The 19,876-nt window shown below is 40.2% G+C and overlaps 1 protein-coding gene across 1 annotated transcript in view; it reads left to right on the forward strand.

Annotated features, from left to right (window-relative positions):
• sgcd (sarcoglycan, delta (dystrophin-associated glycoprotein)) overlaps positions 1-18,913 on the forward strand; it is a 125,158-nt gene extending 106,245 nt beyond the window's left edge. The window contains exons 7-8 of the mRNA XM_054625689.1: positions 11,835-11,958; positions 17,273-18,913. Of these exons, the coding sequence (XP_054481664.1) occupies positions 11,835-11,958; positions 17,273-17,458 (310 nt within the window). The 3' untranslated portion in view covers positions 17,459-18,913. The remainder of the gene's footprint in view (positions 1-11,834; positions 11,959-17,272) is intronic.
• Positions 18,914-19,876: the final 963 nt, after the last annotated feature.

A 19,876-nucleotide genomic window follows, 5' to 3' on the forward strand; every position in this document is an offset into this window, starting at 1 on the left:
ATATAGGTGTTAGACATTGTGTTTACATATAGTATATTCAAAACGTATACCTCTCTAACTCTAAACCCTGTCTTTCCATCAAGTAAAAATATGCTTTGTTTGAATAAATGGGCATTGGGGGATATTTAATAAGGAACTGTGGCCCTCAGAACTGTGTGTCTTATTTGTTAAATAGCCCCAATGAGGTTTTACGCAGTCAAACGGAAGAAGAGTCATAAAATGGTGTGTTTGTGCTGGTAATGTATGTGATCACTCAATCTGATTTGTCGTTGCTGATTGAGCGTTGCAGCAGAGGAAATGAAATGCAAAATCTATTGTCTGTGAAAAGGAGGTGTAGAATCTGCTGATGTAGATCAGTCCTCAGTAATAGCTCAAACAGTAAAAACTCTACAAGCAGCCAATTATATACAATATATCTATTATACTATATTACATGGTTAACCTGTTTTTTTACAGCAATAATCTAGTCAAAGTATGCACACACACTTACATTTGCCAAATGATATTCATTAACAGTGCACACTAATATTCCAGTACTAATCACTGAAAGGCAATACTTACTATTTTCTGCCAGTATTTGAAATCATGATGCATGGCTAATTGATGAATCATCAATGCTTTACTAATGACTTTAAAATCCAGTTTGATTCATCATATGTGTTGATTAGCCCTTTTTGCCGATGAAAAGACTACAGTGTGTCAAAATGTTGCTTTAAAGGATTATGAATCTATGAGCTCATATCAACATTGACATTGTATGCATTTTTTTAAAACTACACCAATTGTATTTGCATGAGTTTCTGCCCTGAGGTCACAATACTTCCTCAACTTACTCAAGTGCATCAACAATATTGCCACCTTTCAACTGAATAGGGATAAAAAAAATGTGAAAACTCAGTAAAGAAGTAGGATTAACACAGAAATCTTTGAAAAGCACTTTAACATGGGTATTTAACTCACTTCCAAATCCCCATCATATTTTCATTGAAATCAACAACAATATCAATTTTGTATCAAAGGGAAATGAACCAAAGAATTTAAAGATGAGAGAGAGGAGTAAAGAAATGTTGTAATAGTTCCCTACCCTGTATCTTGCACCTTTACGGTTGGGGAATGTTAAAACATTCTTCAGAGGTGGTGTCGGAGCTTGATGTTTTTTTGGGCCATCTATCCCGGCCTACACAGTCTTTGCAGGTCTCTAATAATGTCAACCAACTTCCTTCTTTGCTTAATACAGAAAAAAAAGTCATGATTGTGGTGTGGACCAGGGCTTTGTCATTGAACATAAACATATGTTATTGTTGGGAATTTGCCAACACAAGTGATGTTGATGCTTTTCTTTTTTTTTGTTTCAGCAAATTATTGCTTTTAAGTCCATAAATCCAATTAAAAAAATTACAGAACAAAACTGTATGCTTTATTCATCAGCTACAACAAAAGCTGCAATTATTGAATATTTGTTTTTTCACAACAAATAATGTAATGACAATGGTTAATGCAAAAGTTATTACTGTGCTAATGAGTCCACGGATGATTATCTCCATAACTTTCAATCAATCTTGTCTCGAGACCCAACAGGCAGCTAGTTTAAGCAGTCAAGCTCTGATGAACCTGATGTACACTACCTGTCTAGCACCAATAAGCAGACATACATGTGTTGGTAGAGACCAAACTTCTAAAAGGAGAGACTTCCTCACGTGGACACACGACACCAATGGAAAACAATGTTTCTCCGAGTCTGCTAGATGACTAAATATGTAACTGTTTGGTAGCAAGTGGACTAACAAGGTGATAATGCATCAGGGCTGTGTTTCTGTCAGCTATATGCAAGCAACACTACATATCTGAGTGCAAGGACAGGGTTTTAAGGGAAAGCTTTACAAAATCTAAACGTGAAATCACCAGTCATGCTCTCAAATTGAAAGACCACGCTCTTGAATAAAGACAGGAGAAGAGTCCCATAATTGTCCACTTCTTCAGCCCCTAAGTGGACTAAAAAAATCCATTCTGACGACAGTTTCCATTTGCTACTTGGGAGCAAAATTACAGCGACATTTCAAGCCTGAGAGTTTGATAATCACGAGATTTGGGAGGGACCGCGTCTTTAAGGTAGACAGGTGTCACAGGTTTTCTGCTCCCTGACGGGCATCAGTCACAATCTGCTCTGACAGAGCGAGTGTGTGTGGCTGCATCCTCCCTCGCTCTCCCTCCGTTGTGTACGTACACTGTGTGTGTGTGTGTGTGTGTGTGTGTGTGTGTGTGTGTGTGTGTGTGTGTGTGTGTGTGTGTGTGTGTGTGTGTGTGTGTGTGTGTGTGTGTGTGTGTGTGTGTGTGTGTGTGTGTGTGTGTGTGTTGTTCTGTGTGGACAGCCAAGGATGTCTCCTTGATGTAAACGTCTTGTTTATCATCTTTCTCCTGGCTGTTCTGTCAGATGTGATGACAGTCAATCAGAGCGAGGATAGAGAGACATAGTGACAGTCGGGAGAGAGAGAGAGAGAGAGAGAGAGAGAGAGATTTATAACAGGACAGAAAAATGAGAGAAAAAGAAGAAGAGAGCGACAGTGCTGTGTGACAGTAAAGGAGTGAGAAGAAAAAAGGCTAAGAAAAGACAAACTGTGAAACAGAAAAATGCTACTCATAATTTATATTTATATAATTATATAAATGTTGAACCCCTTGACTTTTCTCTACCTTTTGATTAAAATACAGTACCAGTCAAAAGTTTGGACACACCTTCTCATTCAATGGTTTTTCTTTATTCTTATTTTTTTCTACATTGTAGATTAATATTGAAGACATCCAAACTATGAAGGAACACATATGGAATTATGTGGTAAACAAACAAATGCTCAACAAACCAGAATATGTTTTATATTTTAGATTCTTCAAAGTAGTTGAATGAGAAGGTGTGTCCAAACTTTTGACTGGTACTGTACGTATTAACCGAACACACTTGTGTTCTCACATACTTTACCTTCTCAGGTCTGATTGGGCGTTAACAGTCTGAACTTGATTGACATCTCCCTCACACCGGTTAAGTTTGATAACCTCATGTAATTACCAGCACACCACCTTCAACCTGGCAGAAGGTTAATTTACCAGAATAACTGGAAGCACCTGTGAAGGTGTGCAGAACTTTAAATACCTGAAAAGACACAGCTGGCAACACTTTTGTGTGTTTCCTAGAGTGTTTTTTGCAGTGGTGGGTATAGAGTAAGCAAAGTACAATTACTCTAACTGATTGAGCAGGATAACGGACTTCTCAAGAAGTGAGCAACTTCATTAGATTTCATTTATTACATCAATGTTTTAGTTTCAATCGGGTCGTCAACAGGTAAACAAATGCGAAGTGCATGTAAATTGAAATTAAAGTGCCAGAACCAGACATTTAACGCATTCTACCAACCACTGTTTCTTTATACAGTGAAGTCAGTTAGTCGGACATTTTTTTATCAACTTTGGTCCACAGGAAAATACATACAAAACACCTACTGGCCTTACACTGGAGGAAAAGTTGTGAGGAAGAAGTTGATCTCAGACCAAGACCTGGTCTGAAGGTTTTCTTCATGAACGTATCCTCCAAAAACAAAAACATTTTGCACTTTCATTCAACATTAATGTTCCTCTAATTCATTGATTTCTTTTTTGAAGGTATCTTTGCATTATATTTCCCTCAAAGCATATTTATATATAAAGCTAAATAAGGGTGATTTGGTGCCCCAACAGATTCACTATAGCAGTCATAAAGCTTTGTCCTCAAAACACCCTGCTAACACCTACTCCAGTCAAATGTCAAGCATAAAACCAGAACTAAATGTTCTTTGCAAAATTGTAACATTATTTTGATCTGAAATAAAAGAGAGGCGGGAAGGTAAAGTGTCTGTGAGGTGAACATTTAGAAAGAGAGACAAGAAGACATGACTAAAGTACAAAGTGTGAAGATTAAAGAATAATAGGATGTGAGGGAAATAAATTGACGTGAGCAAGAATGAAAAAGTTTGAAAGGACAAAGTAGAGGAGACGGGCAAAACAGGAAAGAGCAGAAATAGAATCAAGGACTCATTTTTGTCTGATACAGAACGAGACGGGGATGACGAGAAGTATGAGTCAAGAAAGAGACGAGAGGGATGGAGACATAGCACAAAGAAAAATATGAGCTTTATTTGACAGAGAAGAAATGCTGCAGGGACGCCCTGTGACGGGAATTAGGGGTTGGATAGAGAAGGACTTTGATGACAAATATCTAATAACAGTATTTCAGTGGTGTGTGATTCATCACTCACTGCAGCTTTCCTTTCAAAATCATCATTTCAAATAATAAGACTGCGAAAAAAGTCCTGTCAGTGATGCGCAGATCATTTCTGAGCGCCGCTCCAAAGCCCCTCATCATGTGATTGTCCGTATAAATTGACAAAGTCTACAGCAATGTGTTTTTTCTTTTTTCCCCTTTCGTCCTCCCCTGTGTTTATGCATCTTTGGTGACAAGAAGTCAATTGAGAATGAAATATGGCACAAACTATCCAATTATGTCAGAGAAGTGGAGCGAGCTCGTCGGTGCATGGCTAAAATCTAATCTTACTCTAATCTCTCCCGACCCTTTGGCAGGTAGCAATCGAGGATTCAAACCCCATTTCGGGATATCACGTTAACCCCCAACACACACACACACACACGAGCACACATTGTCCGTATCCGTCATATCCATCTGGGAGGTAATGCCTTGTCAACAGGATGTGTCCTTGCATCTGACAAACACCTTTGTCAAAGTGAAATGGCAGCTTCTGTGAATTTGATAGTTCTTGATTTATGTCCGGGCCAATTCAGAGCACAGATAAAAGGAATAAAAAATGAAGCAATAAGAAGGACAGTGAATGTGAGGCGGTAAGAGAAAATTGGCAATGAGCAATGGAAAGAGCAGCAAGAAGAATTGTGATTTTTTTTGGTTAAGGGGAAAGGACATGTAGCTCACTTTCAGCAGAAGCTGAGGAACTCAAAGTTTTCACATCATGAGAACTTTGATGGACTTACCTAAAGTCAATCTGGTGATGTTTGTCCCATGTCTCTTCCTGTATGGACAGTTTTTAGTGCCCTGCAATAATATTGAGATGAGAATGAAACTCCACTGACAGACGGAAGCACAAAGCAGGAGGCTAAATTTAATATTATCCCGCATGTTCACAACATGTTTATAGAGTGCAGCAAACAGTAATACATAGACAGTTCTGGTATAGTTATATTACTAAGTAAAGCATTAATTAAACTTAAAAAGAATAGTAAAAAAAAAGTGAACCGAAAGGTTTTGGACTATTGTTGGTTTACACAGTGAATCATTTATTATTTTAAAAGCAAAGTAGGCACATTTTATACAAAACACAAAAAGTTGAACACAAAAAGTTGAAGGAACCCCCCCCAAAAAAAAAACCCATTACATTGACAGCCGACTCTTTATACCTCTTTAGGAACGCGCTCAACAAGCTGTGCTATTTCCACTTACGGTGGAGCTTTGTTATACTCGAGACTCGGTAGATGGTGCAGCTCAATGAGCTGTTGTTTAGTTACGCAATGCCCTAGGGCATACAACCAAAACGTACTGTGAAGAAGCAAATAGTAAACTAATGTAACCAGAACAACACCATAAAAAAAAAACCTCCACAATGCTGAAGAGGAATTCTAATTAACTAAAAGCTCCTATTTTATATTCATGGAGTACTTTATTGCCTTTATAAAAGCCCTGAAAAGAAGGACTTCAAGTATTAATTGCATTATGAAGAAACAAAGTTTGAATAACCTGTAAACAATTTGATTTCATACTCAAATGCAGCTTTTTAAGACCATCAGTTTCTAAAGTGTTTAAAAAATAATTGTCCTTCTTTATAAGATCCTTAGACATAAAAACAGTGTTTTTGTCGGTGACTTTCTGTGACAGTCTCGTCTTGAAAGCTCTGATCGTTTGAGCAGTGCACGACTAGTTACCAAAAAGTGCCACGACCACTTGCGGGGCCTTCGGGACACTACGAGCCAGCTGTGATTACGTCATTTTCTGGCGCTCGCACTTCCCGCCGGCTTAACTATAACTTATCATGGCTGCCACTTATGATGCTTCTGGGTCATCCCACTCCATCAGGAAACTGAACACCCAAAAAATGATATTCGACTGCAGTCTTAGTCTTGTCCTAATACCACCTCAAGACTGTCGAAGAACATGCTTGACGTTAAAAACCCTAAATCTTCTTTTTGTATTTCATAAGGGTGTCCTGCTTTTACTGTCCTCTGCAGAAATAACTGTTCCTATAGCACCTCAACATCACAGGACAGTGTACTCATGAGAGAGGAAGCCATCGCACTAAAAAGCCAACCTGACCACAGTGATCTGCATCGAGATCACAGACTCCGTGAACGTTCCTGAAGCTCTTCTTTCCTCTGTATCCTTTCCTCTTCCTCTCCTTGTCCTCCTCGCCTCTCCATCTCAGCTCTTGTTTCAACCCTTGCCTCACTTACCCTCCACCCTCCTCTTCTTCTTCTTCTTCTTGCCTCAATTACCTTGATCTTCCCTCTTCCCCCTACCGCTCCTTTCCAAGCCTGATCTCCTGGTCCTCTTTCTTCTCCTCTCATCCCTCTGACCTTCATCTTCTCTCGTTCTCCTTTCATTCTCCTCACGTGCTGTCCTTTTTTGTTTTATTGTGCCCACTTTGCTTCTCCCGTATTAATTACTGACTCTAAACTTCGCTCACAGTCTCTCTGTTTGACCTTGTTGTCTGATTTATCATAGCATTAAACTTCAGAGCCTATATATGTGACACCATACAATAGGAATTCGGGCCAAGAAAACTAACACATTTCCATTAGAAATAATGGGCGGCATATTACATCACTGCAAAAGACATCACGACTGCTGGAGGCCTTCACCATTAGCGCCTTAGCACAGTAGCGTTAGAACAGGTAGCAGATTAAGATCCCATATCCATGGCCCCTTCTTTTCCTCTCTTTATTCTCCACTTCCTTTTTCTGTCTTCTCTAATGTCACAGTCGCACCTTTTCTTTTCCCCTCCTCGTCCTCCACACCTTCAGCTTGCACTCATCTCAGTAATTGAGCGGATGGTTTGTCGCCCAGCGGAGTGTCCGGCTGTTCGCGAAGCCCTGCGAAGCAATCAGCTGCACCAGAGATTGCCATTTAACCTATGATTTTCTGCGTGGCACGACGGCAGCCCATTTCAAACTCACCGTTGCTTATATATTTATAACGCCAAGCTGTTCTGACCGCTGTGCTCTCAAAGCACAAGAAACAGTTGCGGATAATTTGAAGAAAGGGCGCCAAGGACAAAGGAGTCACGTCTAGAGGAGAAAGAGAGCGCTTGGGCTGCCGGAAAGTTTAAGACTGTGCAAGTTTACATTTTCTGTCTCCTTCAGTACTGTTGTTAAATGAAGGTATTAACCTTCGATCCCAGTTGGAGGTATGAAATTCTGCCAAGAAAAAACAGTGAAAGGATTAGAGGAGGATGTACAAAAGTGAAATAGAAAACAAGGAGAACAAGGTGAAGCTTTAGCGATCGCTGTGGGGAAAGGAGTTTGTGGCAACCATAAAAGTAACATGTGACAACAAGGAAATAAATATTAAAAAACTAAAAGTGAGGGGGCGTTAATATCACGAATGCATGGCGTTCTTGAAGTATTTTTGTACACATATAGCTTCCAGTTGCATAGTTAAATCTAGATTTCTTTTTATGAAATATGAAAAACTGTTTATATTAGAACGAGACAGACAAGAGTGAAGGAAATGGTAAAATTGTGAAGAGTAAATGAAAGGTAATATAACCGTGAGACAGAAATATTCCCTTGCCTGATCCCCCGCGGCGCAGCCAAGAGGGAGGCCTTCAGATCCACAAACACTCAATACCTTCTTTTCAATTTTGTAGAAACTTCCTGCCTCTTCTTCCTCTTACAGTATTTAATTTTAGTGGTGAAGATCAAGGTACCTCAACCTAGAGCCACGGAATTTGTTTATATTATATAAAAATCTATATAAATATGTATATTGGTATATCCAAAGATGACCTATGAGGCTTTTTTATGGCCTCAGACTGCCATCAAAGTTGATGAGGATGTAAATGGGGTAAAGGAAGTGTCAAAAAAAAAGGCTTGTCGGATGGTTGAAGACACCACCAAATTTGATTTGTCCACTCAAAGCCAGAACCATGAGCTCTGCATCCCTGATCTTTTCTGAAACCTTTTATCATTCTCACCAAGACCTCCGTGGGACGGATTTTTGCTCTCCTGTCCTGCAAAGCGTAGGATTAAAAGTCTCAACCATGGTCACTTAATGTCCAGATGCAACAGTTTTAAATTGCGATGGCTCTAATTTGTTTTTATTTGCCCTCCGGTGGCATCGGTTAACGAGAATACTAATGGGTTGTGTCAGCGCTGTTGACACATTCACAGACAGAGAAACAAAAAATAGAAAAACAAGCTGGTCGAGTGAGTGATTGGCCTGATGTGTTTGGAGGAGAGAAGACAGAAAACTGCTAATTAATCCAATCTAATCGAGCGCTTGTTTCTTATCATGAAAACTGAACAACACTGAAAATCAAACAACGATGATGAGGCGTTGGATGATGTGCCTTTTAATTAATCGCCATATTTCACACACTGTAATTAGTTCAGGCTTAACCCTCTTTGGTGTAAAGAGCAAAGGGTAATGCAAAGGAAATTCAAATTTTCATTTGGAAACTGGCTCAGCCTCCTTTGTCACGTTTGTCAGCTTTTGGCAGCCATTCCTTCATTCTGTATACTGTAACTAAAGCAGATAATCCATGAGGGTGACCCACAAATGATTGTACCTGGATATCGTTCCTGAAATACATCAACAAAACTCAGCCTTTGATAGGAAATCTTTAGGGAGGCACCAAAGATCAGCCAATAGTTAATAACTACTGTACGGATGTGTGTTACGTAGGCACTTTGTACATTACAGTTTACATCTGTATTGCTATTTGCGGTCTTGAACTCAAATTCCCTGTAGTGTTCAGGTTGTTTTCTCAGAGCTTCAGGTGCACTGCCTCTCTTGAAACTGTCTGTACTCCACTTCAACTCCACATCATACGGCTGTTGGTCACAGCTAAAGTGTTTATGTTGACAAGTTGTACAGTTGGGCGCTGCTTGCCTCATGGTAAATGTCAAATAAACAGACAGTTTTCATGCTACAATTTTGCAGGCTTTTTTTTTTTTACAAATGCACTTTTAAATAAAATATTGGGGGAAAATATAAATGGAAAAAAGACTGTAGAGTTTATATATTAAAAACTAAAAGTAGGCTGTACGCCCTCTGGACAACATGCGCAGGGAATTGCAAAGTATTCATTTTTGGTAATGCGAAAGTACTCTGACGAGTTAGCTTTCACGATAATGCTGTAACATAGCAAATTACTTTTTAATGGCAGTAAGGTTGTAATGTAACAAGTTACTTTTAACATTAACATTGCCCAACAATGAGAACCAATGAAGCAGAAAGACAATAAAGCTTTTTGCTTGATAAGTGTGATGAATCTCCTCTTTTGTTCCTCTTCTTTCTCTTGTTTTATACCAAACCATGCACAGGCGTGCACCAGTTCTTGCTCCATCCAAAGTGCTTCGTGATACCTTTGGCATTAAAAATGTTCATCCTCCACCCTGGCACTTTTTCCTGACAGATAACCTGAGTTTGGACTCAAACATGGAGGTTCTTGCCAAAGTGTCTTATTTTACTTTGCTGAAACTGAAGAAAAGTTTTCTGCTGCCCTGTTTCAACATTAGCTATTGTAACATGCAACCAGCTACTTTCAGGCAGCTCCTCTCCTCATCCTCTGGGGGATTTAGGTCACTGCTTAGGCGACTTTGTTCACCTGCCAGGAGCAAATTGAGAGAATGACACCAGCCGACTACAGGGGATTACATTAGAAATAGGATAGTTGGGTTCCTCTACTGTTCTTTCTCCTGCTCTCATGTTAGTGTTTCTGACTCTGTTGCTTTCTCTGATGCAACTTGTTATACTAAGTCTGTTTCACTTCATGTTCCTATTTTTCCTGTTCTGTGACATTTAACACAAGTCAGAGACCTCCCAACAACTTTATTTTGTTAATGTTGCCATTGGCAAGTTAAGAGATGAGTATTTTAAAACAAAATAGTTGTTCATATTCTTTGTGTTAATTATCTTGTGCAACACAAGTGATGTTTTAAAGCAATACGCAAAGTAACGGACCAGTAAAAAGATTTTCTTCTTGGATATTTGTGAAAGGTCCTTGGCTCAGAAAATGTAAAAAGCCCCATTAAAAAAATGTAGCAGCAGTCTCATGAGTAGTGTATTTCAGGAACATTTAACAGGACCGCTGCAACTATTGTGCAGTTTCTGTTTCTCAATAGCAACAACATAGTATTGTGAGATTTGTCTAGTTTGCCTGGCCTTGTTCCAGGCATCTGCTTATTGCTAGCCTTAGCCTAGCTGCGATGCTAGCTGGCACTACGAAGTGAACAGGCCCGTTGGGAGCGACTCAGCTACTGCAGCTCTTGTGTTTGTTACCAGTTGTTCCAGCTACTTGAATGTCAATGTGAATCATTGCAGCTAAACTGGGACTAATGCTAAGAAAACTGCAGATTTCACACCACCGATGCAACAGCAAGCTCGCATCTGGAGGGAGATAGCGCCTCCAGCAAGCCAGCGCCTGCTGCGAGTTTTCATTTCACCATCAACTTGCTTTAAATTGGCAAAATCCTAAATTATGCAGTTGAATTCCAGGCCTTCTTGCTAGTCCCTCCTCTCTGAGTGGATTATTTTCCAAAACTATGGCAGCTGAGGCTCATGGGTGCCAAAATCACAGAAATACACATCATTTCTCAAAAACATATCTGAAATAATAATGACCCTAACATGAACCTATGATAATGTTACATTGGCGACTCTTCATGTTGACAAGAAATCAACAGAATACTCCAAATGAACACATGACACATATAAATATAAATTATTTCTTAAACGCAAAACAATGGAGAAGATGATTGACTCATATACTGTATATGTGCATATAAACGGAACCTTTAAAAGCTGCCCTTCGCTCAGAACCAAAGCTCACAAATCCTCCAGCTGAATAATACAACTTTTGTGTGATATCAATGAAAACCTTCCCTTTGGAGAAATATCAAGTATTTTATCCACAACTGCCGTAGTGACAGGAAGACAGAAAGTCTACAGAGACCTCCTCTGCAGGTTTGAATCTACTGAAGAGCTTTGACACCTTTTCTGCTTCACGTAAGGACCGGCTCCTGGCTCTTAGTGGTTTTGTCAAGATGTGAAGAGGAGTGGGCTGTTTTTTAATCCTCGTACAGACATGTCTAAGCTGGCACGGCATGCAGGAGTGGCCATGGTGTCGGATCCACTTAATTTCTACTCCATTCATGGTGGTGGTCCTTGAAGGGTGTTCTTGCATGTGAATCTTTGTTAGAACCTATTTAAGCTATTAACGTTAAAATTTGGTGGGTTTTTTATTATTGGTGAAAGTGAAAAAAAAGAAATCAAGACCACGTTCTGCACAGTGTCAGAAAGACAGATTTCTCAAACGGCCTAATAAACAGGCTACTTCAGAATCATGACTTTAGTTTACAGGAACTTGTTTGACACAAATCATAGGTAACTTAATGGAACGGAGTCCAATTTGTATACCGAGGATCTTAACAAAGAAACAAACTGTGGGTGCATTCACGGTGTAAACTTCTGTCTTATCTTGCTTTCTATCATTTTTTTTTTTGATACAAATGTTAGATGGAAAAATGATCGATAACTGAGCTGTTCTTCCTCTGACTATTCCCAGGCTCGAGTCTCCCACACGCTCCCTACTGATGGAGGCTCCTAAAGGCATCCAGATCCTGGCTGAGGCAGGAGACATCCAGGCTATCTGCAGGAATGAGCTGCGACTGGAGTCCAAAGACGGAGAGGTGAGTTAATCAGTAGAGAAAATGAACTTTTTTGTTCATTTTGGTGATAATAAAATTGTTCTTACTGAGTTAAAGAGTAACCAAAACCCAAAACCACTTTTTTTTCAGCTGAAAACTAATGTATATGAACAGAACATTTATTTGTGAAACCAGAACTCAAAATATCTCTATTCATTTACCTCTTGTTTTTTTTATCGAGCTTCTCTTATTGTGGTACAAAATCTTTAAAGAGGTTGCTTCCAAAATAAGACACTCATCTTTTCCTTTCCTTCTTTTCGCTAAAGCTCATCACTAACAGGGAAGACATGTCCGAGTTGTAAAATAATAAAGTTATTATGGCTGAATTCCATTTAGCCACTATAAATACATATATGTTACCTTTCATTAAGTTGTTTATTTGATGACAAAGCTGTGAAGCAATGCTTCCAAGATGCCTTCGACACAATGACCAAAGCTCCCACTCTGTGTACTGACAAGTTGAGAAATGAACTTCTTAACTTTCCTTGTCCTCCAGCCATACTGGCTGATGGGGCCCTATCTCAATTCAATATTTCTCCTGTCCAAACTTATTTTTTAGCAAACAGCGATCCAAACAATGGGTAGCTCCCTCAGCCAACATGGACCAGCATTTAGCTTATTGGCTAGTGGCAGTTTTCCACATACTGGCTGTCCACCAGAGTCTCACAGAAAAGCAGGAAAACAGAGAAGTTAATTGTTTTTTTCTTTCTGTTCCCTGCCCATCCTCCCTTCAATCACCAATTCAGTTTTCTTTGGGTCTTTCATAAGCTTACTTTCTCTTTTCCATCATATTTTACTATTTTCCAGCTTCCTGTCATGTCCTGTCCCCTTCCTCCTTCCTTTGTCCTACTTTGTGTCTTCAACTTTGCTTATTTACCATCCTTTTGTGCCCTTTTCGCTGATCCACTTATCCTTATGCTGCTTCTTTTATCATTTCCTCCCTGCTCCTAAAATCCTCCAACCATCCTCTGATTCCTTACACCCATCAGTCCTCACATTAATCACAGTCGGCTGTGCTGATAAAAGGATTTCACACCTTAGGTTACACCAGTCATGTCATGTCAGATCTGTTTAAATCAGCGAAGGAGGATTAGTGAGAAGAAAGTGTTTAAAAGTTTCCCACAAAAACATTTCTATACGTTGAGAAGAGCTCTGATGAGATGAACTTAACATTCTATGCAAACTTAACATTCTATGCAAACAAAAATGTAGAGGCGTTAAGAGCCACAGACACGATTTGTGCAAGTCCAATTCTGTGAAGAAGCTCTGACAAGAAAAATAAAAGCTAAGCTTTGGAGAGCAGGTGAAGAGAGACACTGTTTCTGCAAGGTGCCCTTGGAGTCAGTTCGGTCCAATTAAAAGTAACCACAGTAGCCACGCCCACACCTCATCTCCCTGCAGTTTTCACGGGTGTGTAGTCGAAAGTGTGGCTGTTGAACTCATGATGGTCAATTCATATAATTAGAATCACGTTCTCACACTCCATTAGTGTTGCAAATGTCCATTTGTCAAACCCCTGACACACACACACACACACACACACACACACACACACACACACACACACACACACACACACACACACACACACACACAGCCTCTCTCTCTCTCTCTCTCTCTCTCTCTTTCTACATAGGACCCCCTCGGCACTGCCCAAGCAATTAGAGGCTTTGGTCATTAGACACCCACAAAGGCAGATACAGAAAATATACTCTCACACACACACACACACACAGATACACACATAACTGAAACTCGATTACACACTCTTAATGGGTAACTTCAACCAGTCCAACCAGAGTGGGCAACATGTTTTTTCCACACAATGCACAGCATTGATGCGCTGCGGTCCACATAAATACACCCAGCTGTGATGCAGTGTGAGGTTCACTCCTTAGACGCCAGTGCAGCAATTATTTTCCCCACTCCAAAATGTTGTGCGTGCTCTGTAAGGCTTGTCTACACTGGAGGCATTTCAGCCAAGGATGCAACCTCTGGATGTGAAAAAGGAGTCTGATTGTATAGAAGTCATTGAAAACGGACCCTACTTCTCACTTGATTTGTTACATTAGTAAACATTGTATATGAGTTTATGGTGACAATCTCTTTTTTCAAGTCTTCTTCAATGCAACATAATCTGGATTTCGTAAATGATGGTCCCATTTAGAGTAAAATAGACCCTAAAGCAGGGTATGCTTTACGCCGTGGCTACCTTGTGATTGACAGGTTGCTACCTCGGCGTTGTCTGGCCTTAGATGTTCGTTTTTTTGTCTTAGATCTTTAACCATTTTATAGTGTGTTTCCATTTCATAACAAGTTTAGTTGTAACATTTTGGTTGTTAAAAAATCCCAGTACAGAGCTCCATCCTCTTAAGACTCTTCTGTTTCCCATAAAATCAAAATACCAAACTCGAATCTTCAAAGTGGTAGTCAACAAACCGATTGGTGACGTCATAATGACTACGTCTGCTTTAAGGTCTATGTTAGAGCTTTGTTTTAGTCGTCTGTCTCATAAGAGTCTGGCGGCACAGGTACACTTCTATTTCCTACAATACAGCTCTCAACACTGGAGGAGGCTGTATAACGGCTGATGTTTCACTTGCACACTTGGGTTGATCGGAACACACTTCAGTGATTAGGTGTAAATGGGATGACCAACACTCAGCGCTGTGACTGAACTCATCCTGTGTAGACACTGATGGAGGACTGGCACTGCGGACATTGTGTAGACATCAAGATAGCTTCACTGATTCTTTTTCCCCAAGGTTGTGTGCAGAGTGCTGCATGGGCTTACATCCCCAATGCGCGCAAAGTAGTAAATTCATGGAAAATTAGAAAGCCAAAAAAAAGAAAAAAGAAAAATTGAAATAAATAAAAAAGTATTGAAAAAACAGTTTAAACTACCGTGGTATTTGTCAATGAAAATCTGAATACCTCTACTTGCCTCCTCTTTGTGTACTTTTGTCCTTCAGTACAAATAAGCACTCTCTCAGCTTTACACACACATGAAATCATCCAGTGTCTCACACTGTCTGCCCCTTGTGGTGAAAGATTTGTTCAACAGCAGCTGTCTGAGGTAGTCAGCTGAGACTATGCTTTAAAAGGGTTCCAGGTCATTTGCTGGCGATGCCTCCCAGAGGCGCCTGGTAATGGCTCCTTTACCTTTTTTTGCTGCTGGAGAGCTCCTCCTCTCCTCGGCCAGTGAGACACCAGTTCTGTACGAGCCCCAGGAGGCCGGTAGGGAGGAAGGGAGGAGAGCACAGATAGATGGGATTCATGCAGCAGTGGTTCGTGTCTGTGCAGAGGGAGAAAGGCAGTTTGTTCCAATCAATGTGAGGTTGAAGGGAGTAAAATGAGTGGATGAGTAGCTTTGTGCGAGAATGTGTGTTTGTGGCGGTGTGGCAGAATGAATTTTTCTGGTATTTTGCTCTCTTTTATTCCTCATGGGAGACAAGAAGAATGAACCATGAGTCAGCAGGCAGTACATTTTTAAAGGTTTTCAGGTGTACCCTTGTCTTTGTCAACAAACTATTTCAAAATAAAATAATGTATGAGTAATTTGCTCAGGACATATCTGACCATGCACAGCTGGTTTCTAGTGTTGTCGTCCTAACATGAATCCCATAGTGAAAATTGGTTTGTGCCATACATTCTGACTTTTCAAGGTTTTGAGAGACTTACTTTTACCCTTTACCTACATCTCATCTCCTGCTTTAGGGATTCATTTTTCATGATTTTTATTGCTGACAATCTGGCTTCCCTATCCACGAGATATTTGTCCTTAGAGATGATAACAAGAAGATGCATTCCGGGTGACTTTTCTCGTGGATATTACTCTTCCACTCGAGATTTCACACTGTGTGCTTCAAATCCAAAACATGACCTTCATCATTCACTCCACTCATGCTATTCTGTCACTGTGCAATGAATGTCTAAAAGAGTTGGAATACGTATGGATTAGTAAATCTCTAATACACAAGTTCTGATGTCAGAGAAATTGGGTAGATGCAGCTATCGAGTTCAATATCGAGGCTACTTAACATTCTATGCAAACACAAATGTAGAGGTGTTAAGAGCCACAGACACGAGTCCAATTCTGTGAAGAAGCTCTGACAAGAAGAATAAAAGCTAAGCTTTGGAGAGCAGGTGAAGAGACTTGCTTTGAGAGCAATTAAAATGAAGAGACTAGAGGGGACCCATGATTCAGCGGGGGTGAGCCGAGCTAAAGATGAATGGGAAAAAGATTAGTCTTTTGCCTATAAAGAAAGAAAACGACTAGTCTGAATGAATCCTGACTGTAAGGAGGTCAAACATACTCTACATTATGTGGGGTTGTGATATGAACAGGTAAAGGCAGGATATGCAGATGAAGACGTTTATTAAGGAGAGGTGATTTTAGGGAGATTGAAGATATAGCCGGTTTTCTGCCAGAAGTTACACATCCTGACCATCGACAGAACAGTCCTGTCCGGCTGGCCTCAGTCCAAACACCTTAATTCACCATCAGCCATCAAGAAACTACTTAACTAAGACGTGTCCTTTAAACAGCAAGTGGATAGCATGTCCAAAGTCACAATAATTCAACTTAGAAGTATAAAATGCAACCTAATATATCAGACTCTCTGAATCCATTATAAGTGAACTTTTTACTGGGGGAAAAAAGGAAAAATATTTTATAGTTGACGAATCTTGGTTGCTGCAAGGTGACTTCAGGAAGAGCATAATATTTCTCACTGCAGGACTGTGTTCATATCGAGCTCTTGGAGGTATTGACTCTTATCCCAACTGCTTCTCACTTGGCTGCAAACTACCCCAGTGCTTGCTGAAGGTCATTGTCTGATGGAGCCAACAGAACCACATCATCTGCATAGAGCAGAGATGCAATTCTGAGATCTTCTAACCGGACACTCACCTCCCCCGAGCTGCACCTTGAGATCCTGTCCATGAAAATCACAAACATATTCGGTGACAAGGGACAACCTTGGCGAAGGCCAACACCCTATACTGGTACACTGACACAGCTCTCACTTTTGTTATACAGAAAGACCAGATGGCTAGTAGCAACGACCCCTGTACCCTATATTTCAAAAGTATGGGTTATAAATCTGCTTTGTATTCAATCGGAACACACCTAGCAAGCATGCGTGTCACCCAAAAATGTCATAGAATCTCTTAAACAACCTGAAAATAGAATTCCACATGGTCAACCTCTTTTTCGCTGCCTATTTCTCCCTCCTCTTACCACATGTTTGCCCCCTGTGTCCAATTTCACCAGTTTTCTCTCCCTCTACACCAGATCACTCTGGATGCCCGGAGGATTCGCCTGATGCGGCTGCCTGAGGGGAAGGCCTCCACCAGCTCCTCGTCCTCCGGGACCAGGCAGACTGTGTACGAGGTTTGCGTTTGTCCCAACGGGAGGCTTTTCCTGTCCCAGGCCGGCACTGGATCCACCTGCCAGATCAGCAACAATGTCTGCCTCTAGGACTGATACATACAAATATAAATAAAAATACCGATATCCTGAAAGAAAAAAGGGCAAAAACAGACAGAAGAACACATTTTGCCCGCCACCAGGATTAATAAACAGCAAACACTACACACAAAGACTGCCGGAACTGAGGGAAATATCAACAATCTGTACCTATACAGACACACTTATGTATACACATTACAATTACACACTCAGACTGATGTTTAGGCTAAACCGATATGTTTTAACAGGCCAATACCGAAAATTTTGGATTGAAGCTGCTGACAGCTGATCTTTTGTGCCAATATTTCGATGCTAAAAGATATTTTCTTCCTTAGTTTTCTACGTTTCAGAGCGGAAAACCTTTGAAATCAGCATTTAGAGCATCACGGGACACTAAAACTCTCCACTGTGTGTCAAACACATCTCTCTAAGCTCTTTATACATACAGCACTGCGGGAGTTATTAGGCTTTTAAACTGAATTACATGATTGAAAGAAAAAAAGAAATAAAAAAGGTTTCATTGCAGGTTTTCACAACTTTTTTATACAACTGAGGTCATATTTGGAATATACATAGGACACTGACTGGATGTTTAATATAAGTAATGACAGTAATGGTAATATATCGGTCCCAACCTAACAGTCATACACAACACTGCTATTTATTAATAGCGTACACACATACGGCAGATGCACACACTAGCTTAAAGACATACATTCACGCAGTATACATGTGGTATACGTGGTGTACACACACACACACACACACATTCACACACAAACTGACACTCTATGCTCGTAGGAGCCTTCTGGTAGAAACTGAGATGAAGATCTCCACAGATTTACTAGGAGAGACACTGATCTGTTCCCTTTCTCCCTCAAGCGCATTTCAGTACGAGAATCACTAGGGTGATCACCCATGGCAACAGGCCCCACCCACTCCCCCTCCCCTTCATTCTCATCCCCTTTTTCCTCGTCTTCTCTTTTTGTTCTACTCTGATGGTTACCCCAGCTGAGATATCTGAAGGGTTTATACTTTTCCTGTTGTTCATAAGGCATTTTAAAGCCCCATAGGAATGCTATAAGCACTTAGTCACAACTATTCAGGATATAAGATGGTGTAATGAACATGAAGACATGTCATGGATGTATTATAAGAACTAGATACCAAAAAGGCACCCATTTATTTGCTCGGCCGGTACAAAAGCAAAAAAGATTTCCAGTTCAATGGTCTGCTCGGCCATTAGACTTTATTTTGGGATTATGTCACTCATGTTCAAATCACTTTTCTAGGTTCTGTGAAAGTTTCTTCCAATATAACACCTTCATGGATTGAAATTGTACAGTGGCCTCTGGGGTGACACCGTTTCCAGCTCTCTTAATACATCCACTGGACTTTGATATTTTTCTAAGGCGGCCTTTTTAAGGACCACAATTTCAGTCGGAACACATACCAGATCAAGAAGTGTATGTGCTATATCTGTGTATAAGCGTTAAGTGCTGTGAGTGTGCCAATGTGACAATACATAAACCACCTTTGGAATGAAAAAGGAAAAAAATGATGCGCAGAACAGTGTGGAATTTCCAATTTAACTTATACATTTTGGGGTCAAAGTTGATATCAGTTCAGAAGGCAGATAGGACATTTTTCTCTGTTGAAGTCTAAGTCAACATTGCAGTGAAGTTGTTTATGACTAAATTAGCCCACAAAATATTCAGCCCCTTTGGTCTTTGTTACAATCTGTTCAAAGTGTATTATGACAAACTATGACTGTTCACATCATATCACAATCACCCAACTGGGATAAACCACTCAAATTAGCTTTCCAGCTAGCAGAAGGTCTTCATGGGGCATAAATTATTAGTTTAGAAAGTGATAACAACTATTTTGCTAACTTGGATTTTGAAATTTGAATATGTTGTGCTGGAGAGGTGTCGCCAAGTTCTTACACTTCGTGTGATATGATGTGAACATGGCACAAGTTCTGCCACACAAACCAATCAACCACTGGTCAGTTTTTTGATTTAATCTTTTGATTTTAATCTGAATAGAAAGCTGTTTTGATTTCATGTAATGACTGTCAGAGTTCTGCTTTGCACAAAACATATGTCATAAATGTTCAATGTAAGCTGCTTTAACCTCGGCGGTGGTCACCCTACTTGTTTCTTGCACTGGGACGTTTTTACAAAAGGACAAACAAACTAACGCGAGCCACTCTGTTGAAAGAGGGGAACTGTGCCTGTGCCTTATGTCGATGCACTTGTGGCAAGAAGAAGCACATCACACAGACTTTCTTTGGCATCAACGAGTACCATAATCTCTGATTTCAGTTCTGTTTCATCCCAATCACCAATCTCTCCCTTTGTGTGAATGCAAAGACCTTCAGCCACATCTTACTGCAGCGACCCCTGCTGCCCTCACCTGACT

This window comes from Anoplopoma fimbria, chromosome 24, assembly GCF_027596085.1.
Source record: "Anoplopoma fimbria isolate UVic2021 breed Golden Eagle Sablefish chromosome 24, Afim_UVic_2022, whole genome shotgun sequence".
NCBI classification, from domain to species: domain Eukaryota; kingdom Metazoa; phylum Chordata; class Actinopteri; order Perciformes; family Anoplopomatidae; genus Anoplopoma; species Anoplopoma fimbria.